This window comes from Leucoraja erinacea, chromosome 17 (genome assembly GCF_028641065.1).
Source record: "Leucoraja erinacea ecotype New England chromosome 17, Leri_hhj_1, whole genome shotgun sequence".
In the NCBI taxonomy this organism is placed as follows: Eukaryota; Metazoa; Chordata; class Chondrichthyes; order Rajiformes; family Rajidae; genus Leucoraja; species Leucoraja erinaceus.
In genome coordinates this window covers 6,828,960-6,842,399 of record NC_073393.1, presented here as the reverse complement: position 1 = coordinate 6,842,399, position 13,440 = coordinate 6,828,960, and the positions used below count along the sequence as shown (strand labels likewise).

Genomic DNA, 13,440 nt, shown 5'->3' with positions numbered 1-13,440 from the left:
ATATGTCCAACAGGTAGAAGGGCCTTGTATGCTGAGTGTGAAAGAGAACATTATACTTTATAGCTGGAATATGTTTCTATTCATTAGTTTAATCGGCGGTAGATTTAAACACATTTTAATTGTTTTTTTAAATTCTCACTGAGCAAAAGCAGTTTCCATGATATTTAATAAAAGCATTGCCTTATGCAAAATGCTTTGGTCACATGAAAAAAAAAACACATTTCACAAATTTTTCATAGTTGTTCCACAAATGACCAGATGATTCTTGATTGATAAGTTATTTCGATTTTTGGCAAAATGGATGTGATATTACGAGGATATTTATCTCGTAAATTTTCTTTACGTAAATGAAATCGGTACCTCGAGCAAATTGTAATGAATCAGTAATTTTTGATAATCGTGGTTCACCTGATTTTATTCTGCATCATTTTATTTTTTTTATTCAAAAGAAATAATGCAGTTTATTGATTATACAATGGGTAAAAAATATATTAATGGCAAAGACTCAAGAAATAGTGAAATCAAAATCCAATATTTATCCTTTTGAAGGGCCTATCTGTTGGCAAGTAGGTCATGCTCTTGCATTATCCTGCTCGTAATTTTATTCAGTGTACAATTTTACTGTGTCTATGCTGCCGTGCATGCTTTACTTACATTATCAGTTTTTAATGCAGGTGTCGGAGGAGATTCTGAAAAATATGGAACAATTGAATATTGGTTCCGATTACGTGTAGCAATGGCTCAGGCCATTCGGCTTTATAAAGAACGTGCAAAGGCCTTAGGATATATAACTTCCAGTAGTCAAGCAATCAATCAGACACAACAGGTAAATATCATCGATTTTGGTAGATATAACTCTGGAAGATTTGGGGAAAAACATGCTCTGTTGAAAAATGAATGTTTTAAATGAATGTGGAGATTTTTAATCCATGCTTAAATTGTGATGGAAATGTAATAAGTTTATATTATGATGCTGTATTTGTGTGACAGCAAGCTTTCTCAGTAATTATACCATAAGACTAGCCAAACGTTGTAAGTATTCCATGAACGGACAATTGGTCTTTTAAAACTGTGCAATGGGACCACAAATTTCTGTTTCCATTTCATATTTCATTGTAGCTACATTCAAAATGGAAAATGTTCAATGTTTGTTAAATTTCAAAATTAAAGGCAGAAGCATATATTGGACAGTTTGAAGCTAGTTAATTTTATCTTGGCCTTTGATCAAAGTCATCTTCCAGATTCAAATTCCAAGTCATCTGTCAAAAATCTTTCCTGGTGACTTTCCCAATAGAGTGTGTCGTTCTCAGTAGATTCCATTATTCAGCTGCCATAATGTTTCCTCTAAGAGGCTACATATTGATGGTCCGTTCCTGCATCATTTTGTTTTCTCTAATTAATTGAGCTACCAATAGCATAGTTATTAGTACTGGCAACCTATCTGTTCATTGTTATTTGCCCTTTTCTCAACAGAACAATGCATATACATTGGTTACACAAAAAAGCTGGAGAAACTCAGCGGGTGCAGCAGCATCTATGGAGCGAAGGAAATAGGCAACGTTTCGGGCCGAAACCCTTCTTCAGACTGATCGGGGGCGGGGGTGGGTGGGGACAAGAAAGGGAAAAGGAGGAGTGGCCAGAAGGCTGGGGGATGGGAGGAGACAGCAGGGGGGCTGAGGAAGGGGAGGAGACAGCAAGGACTAACAAAATTGGGAGAATTCGATGTTCATGCCCCCGGGGTGCAGACTCCCCAAACGGAATATGAGGTGCTGTTCCTCCAATTTCCGGTGCTGCTCGCTGTGGCCATGGAGGAGACCCAGGACAAAGAGGTCGGAGGCGGAGTGGGAGGGGGAGTTGAAGTGCTGAGCCACCGGGAGGTCAGCTTGGTTATTGCGGACCGAGCGGAGGTGTTCGGCGAAACGATCGCCCAACCTCCGCTTGGTCTCACCGATATAGATCTGCTGACATCTAGAGCTCTGGGTCTCCTCCATGGCCACAGCGAGCAGCACCGGAAATTGGAGGAACAGCACCTCATATTCCGTTTGGGGAGTCTGCACCCCGGGGGCATGAACATCGAATTCTCCCAATTTTGTTAGTCCTTGCTGTCTCCTCCCCTTCCTCAGCCCCCCTGCTGTCTCCTCCCATCCCCCAGCCTTCTGGCCACTCCTCCTTTTCCCTTTCTTGTCCCCACCCACCCCCGCCCCCGATCAGTCTGAAGAAGGGTTTCGGCCCGAAACGTTGCCTATTTCCTTCGCTCCATAGATGCTGCTGCACCCGCTGAGTTTCTCCAGCTTTTTTGTGTAACCTTCGATTCTCCAGCATCTGCAGTTCCCTCTTAAACAATGCATATACATTCATGGGTTGGCTGCAAATGCAGTGCAATTCATTGTCTGAAATGGCATGGCCCATTTTCTTTCTAATCTTGATAGCTCAACACTGCAATTTGCAAAGCTGCTTATTGTATTGTGCATTATGTTTGGATAACTGCTGCAATAATGATTATTCTCTTAAAGTCTGCAGCAACTTGCAAGGGTTTCTTGGTAGAAACTTTGTGGCATCGAAGGACAAAAAGATCATGGGAACATATTCACTTTCAAAGTCCCAAAAATCAAGCAACTTCCTGATTTGAAATATAATGTTGGTCCTGGAGTTCCATCCCAAACAGCACTGCAGGAATCTACATTATCAGATCTGCCAGAGGGATGGGTGGTGAAACATAGCTGTCCATGGTCACCTTCTGAGAGTTGGACAAAACATGCTTGTCTTGTCAGTAAAAGATGCAAACTACAAGTGTAAGTCAGCAGGTCAGGCAGCGTCTCTGAAGAACATGGATAGGTTGACATTTCAGGTCAGGACCCTTCAGACATTTCGAGACCCTATCCATGTTCTCCAGAGTTGCTGCCTGACCTGCTGAGTTACTCCTGCAGTTTGTGTCCTTTTTCCTAAACCAGCATCTGCAGTTCCTTGTTTCTACAGTCCTGTCAGTGTTACCCAAATCCTGTGAATAAATACAACTATTTGTACAATCAGAGGAAAGAAAGGTGTTAGATAAACAGAGGTAAATGCTACTCATTCTTTGTAATATTTATAAAGGAAAAAGTTACATTGGTAAAGTGATTGGGAATTGCAATGACAATTTAATTACTTTGTTTCATCAGTGTTGTTCCTCTTACCTTTTTTTCGTTTATTGACTTGAATGTGAAAATAATAGCAGCAAAGATTATGGGGAAAAAATTATATCAACCTGTTCAATAGGAAGGACACGGGAATAGGTGGAAAACTTGTTTTACACCCCTTGTGTTTTCAAAGGAGCGTAAAATTAACTGGGGTTTAAAGGCTGCATTGCACTGAACAGTTTCCAAGTTAAAATGGCAGACAATATACCAGTCTTTCATAAGCCTGAGTGCAGGTCCTGTGATTAACATATTTTTTCATTGATCCCATAGGAACATACTACATCTCTGGCAGATGGGAATATGAATGATCTTCACGTGATTATTAAATCGTGTGACAACCTGCAACACAAAAGGAAGGACACCCAACCAAGCCCTTATGCTGTCTACAAGTTCTTTGATTTTTCAGACCATGACACGGCTATCATTCCCAACAGCAATAATCCACAGTTTGAAGATCACATGAGATTTCATGTCCCAATGAACTCCGAGCTCGACCGGTATTTAAAGTCAGAATCATTGCTCATTTACATATTTGATGATACCGATCCTGCTGATGTTTCCTACCTGGGAAAGGCAGAAATCCCTCTTATTCTGTTATCCCACAACAAAAACATCTCTGGTAATAATTATTTTTAACTTTTCCTTTTGGAAAATGCATCTTCCTGTTGTTAATATATTTACTCCAGTTTTTTGGATCCTAATCTGAAATTGTTATGCTCACTCAATGAGTTCTCTTTGTAATACACTCTTATTCATTTACCTCCAGGTACATTTGAACTTAGAAACACTGAAGAACAAGTCGTCGGCACCATAAATGTTGAATTAAAATGGATGATCTCTTATATGCCGCCGAATGCATCCATAGTGACAATGGATCAAGCTAAAGTGGTTCGGAAGCAAGAACCAGAAAAGATGCCAATGAGAAAGGAACATAAAGAATCGTTATCTGACCTAACCGACGACTCAATTTTGGTAACAACATTTTATTCACTTATATAGTTTCAGGTTTGTTAATTGAATAGTTCAGTTTACTCAGGGATGGGAGTGGGGGGAGAAGTGTGAATCCAGGTGGGACATGGGAAAGAAAGAGGGTAGGGGGGGAAATAAATAAATAAATATAATCAAAAGGGGGGTGCAGGTTAGTTATTCAAATAGGAGAATTTAATGTTCATACCGTTAGGTTGTAAGCTACCCAAGTGGAAGACGATGTGCTATTCTTTCAATTTGCGTGTAGCCTCACTCAGGCAATGGAGGAGGCCCAGGACAGAGAGGTCCACATAGGAATTGGAAGGCGAGTTAAAAAGATTAGCATCCGGGAGATCCGGCAGGCCTTGGCATACCGAGTGCAAATGTTCAGCAAAATAGTCATCTAATCTACGCTTGGTCTCACCGAAGTAAAGGAGGCCACATTAAGAACACCGAAAGCAGCAGATGAGAATCAAGGAACTTTTGTTTCTCTGCTGGGGTCCCCGGATAAATTAATGCCCCAGAAGATCTTAACGCCGGTGCTCATCCAACAGAGTCTTTATTGCAATGCTGACTCCTCCCTAGAACTCTATTTCTGTGTGGAATCATTTACCTGTTGTATCAGCAGAAGTCTCCCACTGCTAGCAACAGTGATATTCATAAAGAGAATCAAAATGATTCTCTGGGATTAGTAATAGGGTTGGGTTGCTTTATCAGTTAAAGCAACTTGGCAGATCAATTTCCCTCCTGGGATAAAGTTCCATCATAGAAACATAGAAAAATAGGTGCAGGAATAGGCCATTTGGCTCTTTGAGCCAGCACTACCATTCAATATGATCATGGCTGATCATCTAAAATCAGTACCCAATTCCTGCTTTTTCCCCATATCCCTTGATTCCTTTAGCCCTAAGAGCTAAATACAACTCTCTCTTGGAACATACAGTGAATTGGCCTCCACTGCCTTCTGTGGCAGAGAATTTCACAGATTCACAACTCTGTGGGTGAAGAAGTTTTTCCTCATCTCAGTCCTAAATGGCCTACCCCTTATTCTTAAACTGTGACCCCTGGTTCTGGACTCCCCCAACATCGGGAACATTGTTCCTGCATCTAACGTCCAATCCTTTAAGAATTTTATATGTTTCTATAAGATCCTCTTTCATCCTAAATTCCAGTGAATACAAGCTCAGACTTTCTTTCATCATATTGTATTGTATCGTATTGTTACACCAATGATGAGGGCAGGTGGCCTCTGTCTCAGTGACAGTACAAGAGGGGTGAATGTTGCTCTGTCTTACATAGTTGAATGTTGGCAGTCCTGGGGGTCCTTAGGTGGGTCGGCCTCTGTAACATCTCTTTTTAATTGTCAATAACCTGATAATAAACATTTTGGAGTCATGTATTTACTATTATATAAATTGTATTTTCCATGTAAGGAGCAGAAAAAACATGTAGCTAACACAAATTAAGGTATTGGTCATGGTGTGAATTATTCATTTTTGTGGTGAGTTTTGGAACAGTTTCCAGCACAAGTCGTGGAGGAATTGATAAGTCTAGTTCAAAACTGATGTAATAATGAAACTATCAAATTAAGCCATTTTAAGATATAACTAGCTGCTTTTAATGGGGGTGCTGACAAAGATTACTGAGTGAATTAAGACGTTATGATCCTTTTCTCACAAAGCACTATGTATTCATCTATATAGGATGCCACTTAATTTTAAAATCAGATTATCCAAGATTGCATTGATTTTATCTTTCCTTCCATCAGATAAAATGGTGATAATAAAAGTAGACATTAATGAAGCCCAGAATAATGGTTTTCAGATTTTTATGAGAATATGTTCCTCACCCTAAACCTTTTCTATCAAGGGTTCATTTATCTAAAGGGCTTGAACTTATGTGGTTACTAGCATCAGGTATTGGAGTTTTTCTATTGTTTTAACTGGCAGGTTATTACTAATATTACAATGAAGGTAGACAAAAGTGCTGGAGAAACTTAGCGGGTGAGGCAGCATCTATGGAGCGAAGGAATTGGTGACATTTTGGGTCGAGATCCATCTTCAGATTGTTGTGGGGGTGGGCGAGGGGCGGGAAGAAGAAAAGAAGAGGTGGAGACAGTGGGCTGTGGGAGAGCTGGGAAGGGGAGGGGAAAGAGGGAGAAAGCAGGGACTAGTTGAAATTGGAGAAGTCAATGTTCATACCGCTGGGGTGTAAATTACCCAAGCAAAATATGAGGTGCTGCTCCTCCAATATGTGGTCGGACTCACTTTGGCCATGGAGGAGGCCCAGGACAGAAAGGTCAGATTCGGAATGGGAAGGGGAGTTGAAGTGCTGAGCCACCGGGAGATCAGGTTGGTTATTGCAAACTGAGCGAAGGTGTTGGGCGAAGCGATCGCCAAGCCTACGCTTAGTCTCACCGATGTAGAGCAGTTGACACCTAGAGCAGCGGATGCAATAGATGAGGTTGGAGAAGGTGCAGGTGAACCTCTGCCGCACCTGGAACAATATTACAATAATAATTTAAAATCAAACCAACAATATGCATTTTTTAATTGACCCCACCCCTCAACCATCACTGAGCTCCATTCAATTTGGCCCCAAAAGTTGTCAAGGTTTCTGTTGATCTAACTTCGAAAACCACTCGTATCGAGATCAGTCGCCTGATTGAATGGCAATTGGATTGCTTTAGCTACAGCCAAAGGTATATTTTGCACACATTTCTGGTACCTTTAAATATTAGCGAGGCAGTCTCCAATATATTGCTTTCTTATTCTTTGTAAGAATGTGTCAACTGTATCATTAACAGAGATCAAGAAAAAATGTAAGTTACAGTATGAGCCTGGGAACTAAAATTAAGGAAATATTGAGGTAAACTAAGAAAATTCCCATTGAAATAGAGTAATAACAATATTGTAAAGTCTGATTCCTTGGCAATTTAGGTACCGAAACATAAAAAACTCTCAACAGACATTGATGATCTAGAAGAAAGAAGAGTATCATGGGCTGATGAAAAGCCTTCTGACAGTTCGGTAAGTGTTTACTTCATTATTAAGCCAACTATTGCTATGGCATGTATGGCTGTTAGTTAGATTTTCCCTCACACATCTAGATTTTCAAATATTTCAGGGCAAGTCTCTGAAATTCCAAATTGATAATGTCACAATGATGGAAATGGGACAGTTGGCCCATGAATAGACAGGGAGGCCCGTGTATGTCATCCTACTCTATCAGAATTTGGAATCGTGAAATTGGCATTAAACAGACTTGAGTAGTGTAAATCGGAGTGAATGAATTCCATTAAATGTATGCGACAGAGCCTAAATGAAGTAATGATACCCCATAGTTCAATTTCAGTGCGGGAAAGATGGCTTGCTGGTAATTTCATATCTCACTGACATATTTCAGTACATTTCAGTGAGAGAAAGTGGTGGACATAAATATGGGTAATCATAAATCAATCTTTTCCTCATATAAAATGGAATAGCAACAACAAATGCAAATAGGGGTATGAAATCAAATGGAACTGGAAAAGATTTATCTTCCAATCAAATTCCTTCCTCAAACCACATATTAACAACATCAACATTTTAATTTCTGTGGAGAAACTTCAACACAAATATTCATTTTACCTCTCGAGTTGCATAGCAAATGTAATTTCTCCACTATCTGGACTTAATTTGCTGGTCTCCAAACAATGTTTGGCACCCTGGAAACCAGAAACTATTATTTTCCTTTCTATTAAGTATTTTACCATCTAACCCGAACCTATCTTTCTAAGAACCAATCCTGCCTCCGGCCAGATATTTATCCAGTTCCTTTTGAAGAACGTTAATGAAATGCTTTTCCTGAGAGTCTCTTTCACTTGAGTTCTATGAGAAAACATTTATTTGAATCTTTAGTCTCACTTGAGATTAATTTTCAATCTTGGTATTCTTTTCTATGCTCATAGCTTTAGTCATGTTTATATTTTAAATGCAAGGGGTCGATCAGAGCACAATTTTGGGGTCTAGAATGGAGTCCAGGACTGACTCCTGTACATTCAGAACCCTGTGAGGTCTTCTGGCATTTATTTTGAATTATTTCCATGCACATTTCTTTCCCCTTTGTAGTGCTCTTATGTTTTTTTTAAATTTCATTACTTTCATTACTTAGGTTTGGGCCTTACTGGAAAGCATAGCATTTATTGCCAAGCCCCAATTGTTCGTAAACAAATGGTGGTGTGTCACGTTCTTGAACCACTTCACTCCCTAGAGTGAAGGTATTCCTACAATGCTTTTGAATAGGAAATTCCAAGATCTAGACCATGGGTCGGCAACCTACGGCTGGTGGGGTGCAAGGGTCCCCCTAGTCCTCACCTTTCACCCCACCAGCGTCACATACAACAAGTAATCCTCGATTAGTTTCGCCACCTCCAACGTGACCCCACCACTCGCCACATCTTCCCATCTCCCCCTGCAGGGATAGTGTTCCCATTAGTCTACTCCTTGGTGATAGAGGTAATGGGTTGGAAGATGCTCTCAGAGTTGTCCAGGCAAATAACTTCAATGTAATTTGTGGATTGTACACACTATAGCTATGCTGTACCGGTGGTGGAGAGAATTAATGTTTTTAGATGATTGGTTCATTGGTTCTTTATTATCACATGTACCAAGGTACAGATAAATTGTACCATCACTTCTTACAGTTTAGCCTTCATCATGCCAAATGCCTTTCAAAAATTCACTAAATTACATACACTGGTTCCACTCAATATGGCCATTGCTTGGTTCAAAAATTCTATAAATATTGGTCAAAAAGGAGATGGTAGAAATAATGTTTGGGATGTTTGATAAGTTGAAAAAATCGAACGGATAAGCCTCCTGATCTGGATGGTTTGCATGCCAGATCACTTTCACAACTGGTTTTGTTAATTTGCAGTTACAAACAAAACATGAAATTGAAGTTGAAGATCCTCCTTTTGTAGACAAATCTAATAGGATGAAGATTGATACATTTGAGCCTGAAGTTATTAATCGGGTATGTGAAAATAAATATTATTATAACAGAGCAAAGTTATGTGCATTCTTTCACCTTGATATATTGCCCATGAGCAATGGCTTAATATTATGAATATTTAATTTCTTTTTGTGTCATATCAATATGTGAAACAGCATCTTCCTCACCTAATCATAATTGGAGATCCCACTTCACTGGAGAATGCTGGCTGGTCAATGCCATAATTCTAGTATGTGACAAGCATGGAGCACACTAGAAACTGAACTCATATATTTTGTTGGGGTTCAATCTGACCCGCTTTAGTTTAGACTATTGATATACAGCATGAAAGCATGCCCTTCGGCCCACCAAGTCCACAACGACCAGCGATCACACCTATACACTAGCACTATCCTACACACTAGGGACGATTTACAATTTTTATCGAAGCCAATTAAGCTTGGGAGGAAACCTGAGCACCCAGAGAAAACCCACGCGGGCACAGAAAGAATGTACAAACTCCATACAAACAGACCCGTAGTCAGGATCGAACCCGTGTCTCTGGTGCTGTAAGGCAGCAAATCTACCGCTGCGCCACTGTGCTGACCTGTGGATACATGCAGAGAGGTTATGAGAAAGGAAAGAATCAAACTTGAGGGCAATGGGGGTTGGGGAAAAGGTGGTGTGACGGTGAATTTGGACTGGAACTGATGTTCATGAATGTTGTGTAGCCATGAATACTGTTGTTATTGTTACTGCATAATGGGGTTCAAAGGAGGAAATATTTATTTGTGATATTTAGTTTAATGAACTTCAGTTGAGTCAGAAAACCAGAGCAACCTTAGCTGAAATGTTTAGAAAGGTTCTTAAATGAATATCAAGCCCTTAATTAGTATATACAAGCGACGTAGCACCAGTTTTTGAGTATCCTCCAGGAATGCCTGGTCATTGTCCCAGTAACGATGGCTGTGAGGTTACCTCAGTCTATCTCAAGTACCTGCAAAGCGCTCAAGATAATGCCATGAATCTTTTTTTGCATGAGTAAATAGGAGCTTTAAGGTCTGTTTTTTTTCACACCGAAGATCTTTCCTCAATATAGCAGCTATTTGGATTTAAATCTAATGTATGGAGGAAATTGTGTTTGGCATAAACAACTGTCATCTCACAGGTTAGACTAAATCACAGTCGGGTCTTAAAAGCTTGGAATTGGAGTGTAGGGCGAATTGTTAATGCCAAATTCATCCTATAACCCTCTAACAAGGCCTCTTAAAACAATGTTTTTTTTCCAGGTATATTCATAAATAATGAATGACATCAATAATTTGATTAAGGTGCACAATTGGAATCGTATGGTGTGCACTTGGAAAAAGAAAAAGCCATTATCTTGTTTAAACGTTTTGTTACTTCTCATTTGACAACAGAACCGCAATGTGTACTGATCACATGCTGGAGACTCTGGGATTATTCTTACAACAGAGAAGATTGAATGAATATATGATAGAGGTCAACATAATGAGGGACCTAGACAGAATAGATGGAGAAAAATTAGTTCCCATTGGTTGAAAGATAAAGAACCAGAGCAAGAACATTTGTGATTGTCAAAAGAATTAAATATAATAATTTTACACTACATGTAGTTAGCATCTGGAATGCATTGTCTGATAAAGTGGTGGAGGCAAATTCAATTGAGGCTTTCAAAATTGAATTGGATTAGGACTTGAAAAGAAAAGAAAAATGCAGTGCTATAGGGAAAGAGCTCAGGAATGTACCTGACAATGGTGCTCTCATGGACTGCTGTTGTGTGCTGTTACCATTTTATGATTTGATGCAGACCTAATACTAGCTTAGCGGAGTACTGTAGGTTTTCTCTACAGTGACTCAGGTTGCAGAAACTGGTAGGGAATACAGTAGATGTGTTGTCGACTATAACTGTAGCAGTTTGAAGCCTGTTGTGCAGGTGCTTATGGATTCTAGATTTAGGACCATTAAACATGACATCGGAAATATACCTTATTTGCTGTGAGTTGACCTGTTGCAATGGTTCACCTAAAGGCAACACAGAGGATTGCTGCAGGATAATGGAATCATAACTACTGTCAGAATAAAGAATATTCCTTTTTGTAAACTGATCTGTGTACAGTCATGCTTGGACTCTATACCATGAAAAATGCTGCCATCCATGCAAACTCTGACAAGATGAGATTAAAACTTTCATTCATTGCAGAGGGAGACTAATTTAGTTTACAAAGCAGTGTACATGCAACTTATGTGTCCTTATTGATATATGCAGTTGCAGTTTGGTAAATCTCTCCTCTCTGAAACATTCTCAGTAATTATTAGCTCTCTGACATCTTAATAGTCTTTCTAAATTGTGGAGAGGATTGTGGCATCAATGATCTAGTGATTTGTTAAAATTGATCATAACTTTCATGGTTCATTACTCCATGCCACATTTTTTTGATGTCTAACCTTGTCCTGGTACTTCCTGGCACACCAAGGTCTTTTGTTGCTGCATGGACACTGTGATAACTTCTTTGCCTAGGTTAAGATGGAAAATATTGATTGAGAACCTCGGCTATATCAGTGAATTTCGGCTTACCTTAAAGTAACAATATCATTGCTTGGCTGAGTCTTATAATCAGTAATTTGGTAACTTAAATACACCAATTACAGAGCATGTGGCTTTTAATATATTGATTAATTTGGTTTAATTTAAATGTAGAAAATAATCTATACTGCATAAACAAAAAAAATACTTTTTGTTACATTTCAAGTGCAACTTAAAACTTTTAATTTTCTGAAACCTGACATAATTGCTGTAATGATTTAGTTTTGTTCTGAATATTATCTGTAATTAATAACACGTTAAAAACACAGGTTGTCACAGGCACAGAAATGGAAGATGAGCCGGCCCCAGAAAGTGAACCAAGGAGCCCTGACATTTCATCAGAACTTAGCACAGCTGCTTCAGAATCAATTGAAAAACAAGATGCTCCTGAACCTGGCCAAGGTAAATATTAATATTAATCTTATTTGCAGATTATTTACGGGATTCCACATAACAGTTTGTGCCTTTAATGGTGTGAATATAAAATAACTTATTTATATCTATTCACATTTGCAAAACTGGTGTAAACAGACACGCTGAGGTATCAGACACCTGCCTGTTGCATCATGCACACTCAATTTACAGATCTTCTTTAATTTGTTCTATGAACCTTTTCATATCTCTTGTTTCCCTCTCCCCTGACTCTCAGTCAGAAGAAAGGTCTCGACCCAAAACGTCAACTATTTATTTTCTCCAAAGACACTGCAGCTTTTTGTGTCTATCCAGCTTTTTATGTCTATCCTGATCTCTGGTTAAGTTCCTGAAAAGATCCCTAGGGCAGAGTAGTTGAAGATGATGGTCATTTGCTAAAGCAAAGGCCAACAAAAAGCAGGTCTTGCACAAGTAAGCTGCAACTGTCTGCCAACACCCGTCACAAAATCCTGAGCAACCTCAGACACTGGCATTCAATATGTAATGGAAATGCGACCTTTAGGTAAGATTTCCTGCAAACTGTAACTCCCTGCTGATCCCCGCACTTTGCAGTTGTGTAAAAGCCACCTTATTCTGTTCACCTTCATGGCTACAGCACTGTGAGCATTATCCATCAACTAACTGTACCAATGACCTTCCTTCTAACAGTTGCCATTTTTTGCTAATGATTGAACAACTCCATTTCCATTAACAGCAGGAACTTTGCCTGCATGCAGAAAGACCAATATATTTTTCATGCACAGGCTGGTGATTAGTAAGTAACAGTGCACCATTCAACTATCTTGGAGTGACCATTCCCAAGAAGAGTCAAACAACTGCCATTGACATCATTGCGAATTTCACCTTCAAATCATAAGATTCACTCAACTGGATCAGCCATTAATACTGTAGTTGCAAGAGAAGGTCAGAGGTCCACCTTGGAAACACATCACTCTTCCTTCTTTGTCGTTGAGTTCAAATTCTGGAATTTCCTGTTCAATAATATTGAGCGAGAACAAGAAGGACTCCAGTAGTTTAAGAAGTTATGTATGTGCAATCAATATGGGCCTCGCCAGTGATGTTCATATCCTGAAAAGTAAATAGAAATAAACTTTTCAAAGCCACTCAAGGAAGCGGATATGAGTGTTTATTATTTTCTGGCAGACTTGCTCATCAGGTCTTCAATATCATCAGTGTAGCTTGTGCTTTCAACTTGGTTTCCCTGTCAAGCTCTAAGAAACTTGGGGAAACTTAACACTCAGTGCTGGTATTTCCACATGGATCTGTTGGCATAACCCAGTGTTA

The 13,440-nt window shown here is 39.4% G+C and overlaps 1 protein-coding gene across 2 annotated transcripts in view; it reads left to right on the top strand.

Moving 5' to 3' along the window:
- Positions 1-13,440, top strand: part of rpgrip1l (RPGRIP1 like) — a 112,289-nt gene that overhangs the window by 59,201 nt on the left and 39,648 nt on the right. The window contains exons 17-22 of one of the 2 annotated variants that reach the window (XM_055648432.1): positions 675-826; positions 3,447-3,795; positions 3,943-4,148; positions 7,082-7,171; positions 9,060-9,158; positions 11,994-12,126. In XM_055648432.1, the coding sequence (XP_055504407.1) occupies positions 675-826; positions 3,447-3,795; positions 3,943-4,148; positions 7,082-7,171; positions 9,060-9,158; positions 11,994-12,126 (1,029 nt within the window). The remainder of the gene's footprint in view (positions 1-674; positions 827-3,446; positions 3,796-3,942; positions 4,149-7,081; positions 7,172-9,059; positions 9,159-11,993; positions 12,127-13,440) is intronic. The other variant, XM_055648433.1, reaches the window with a different exon arrangement.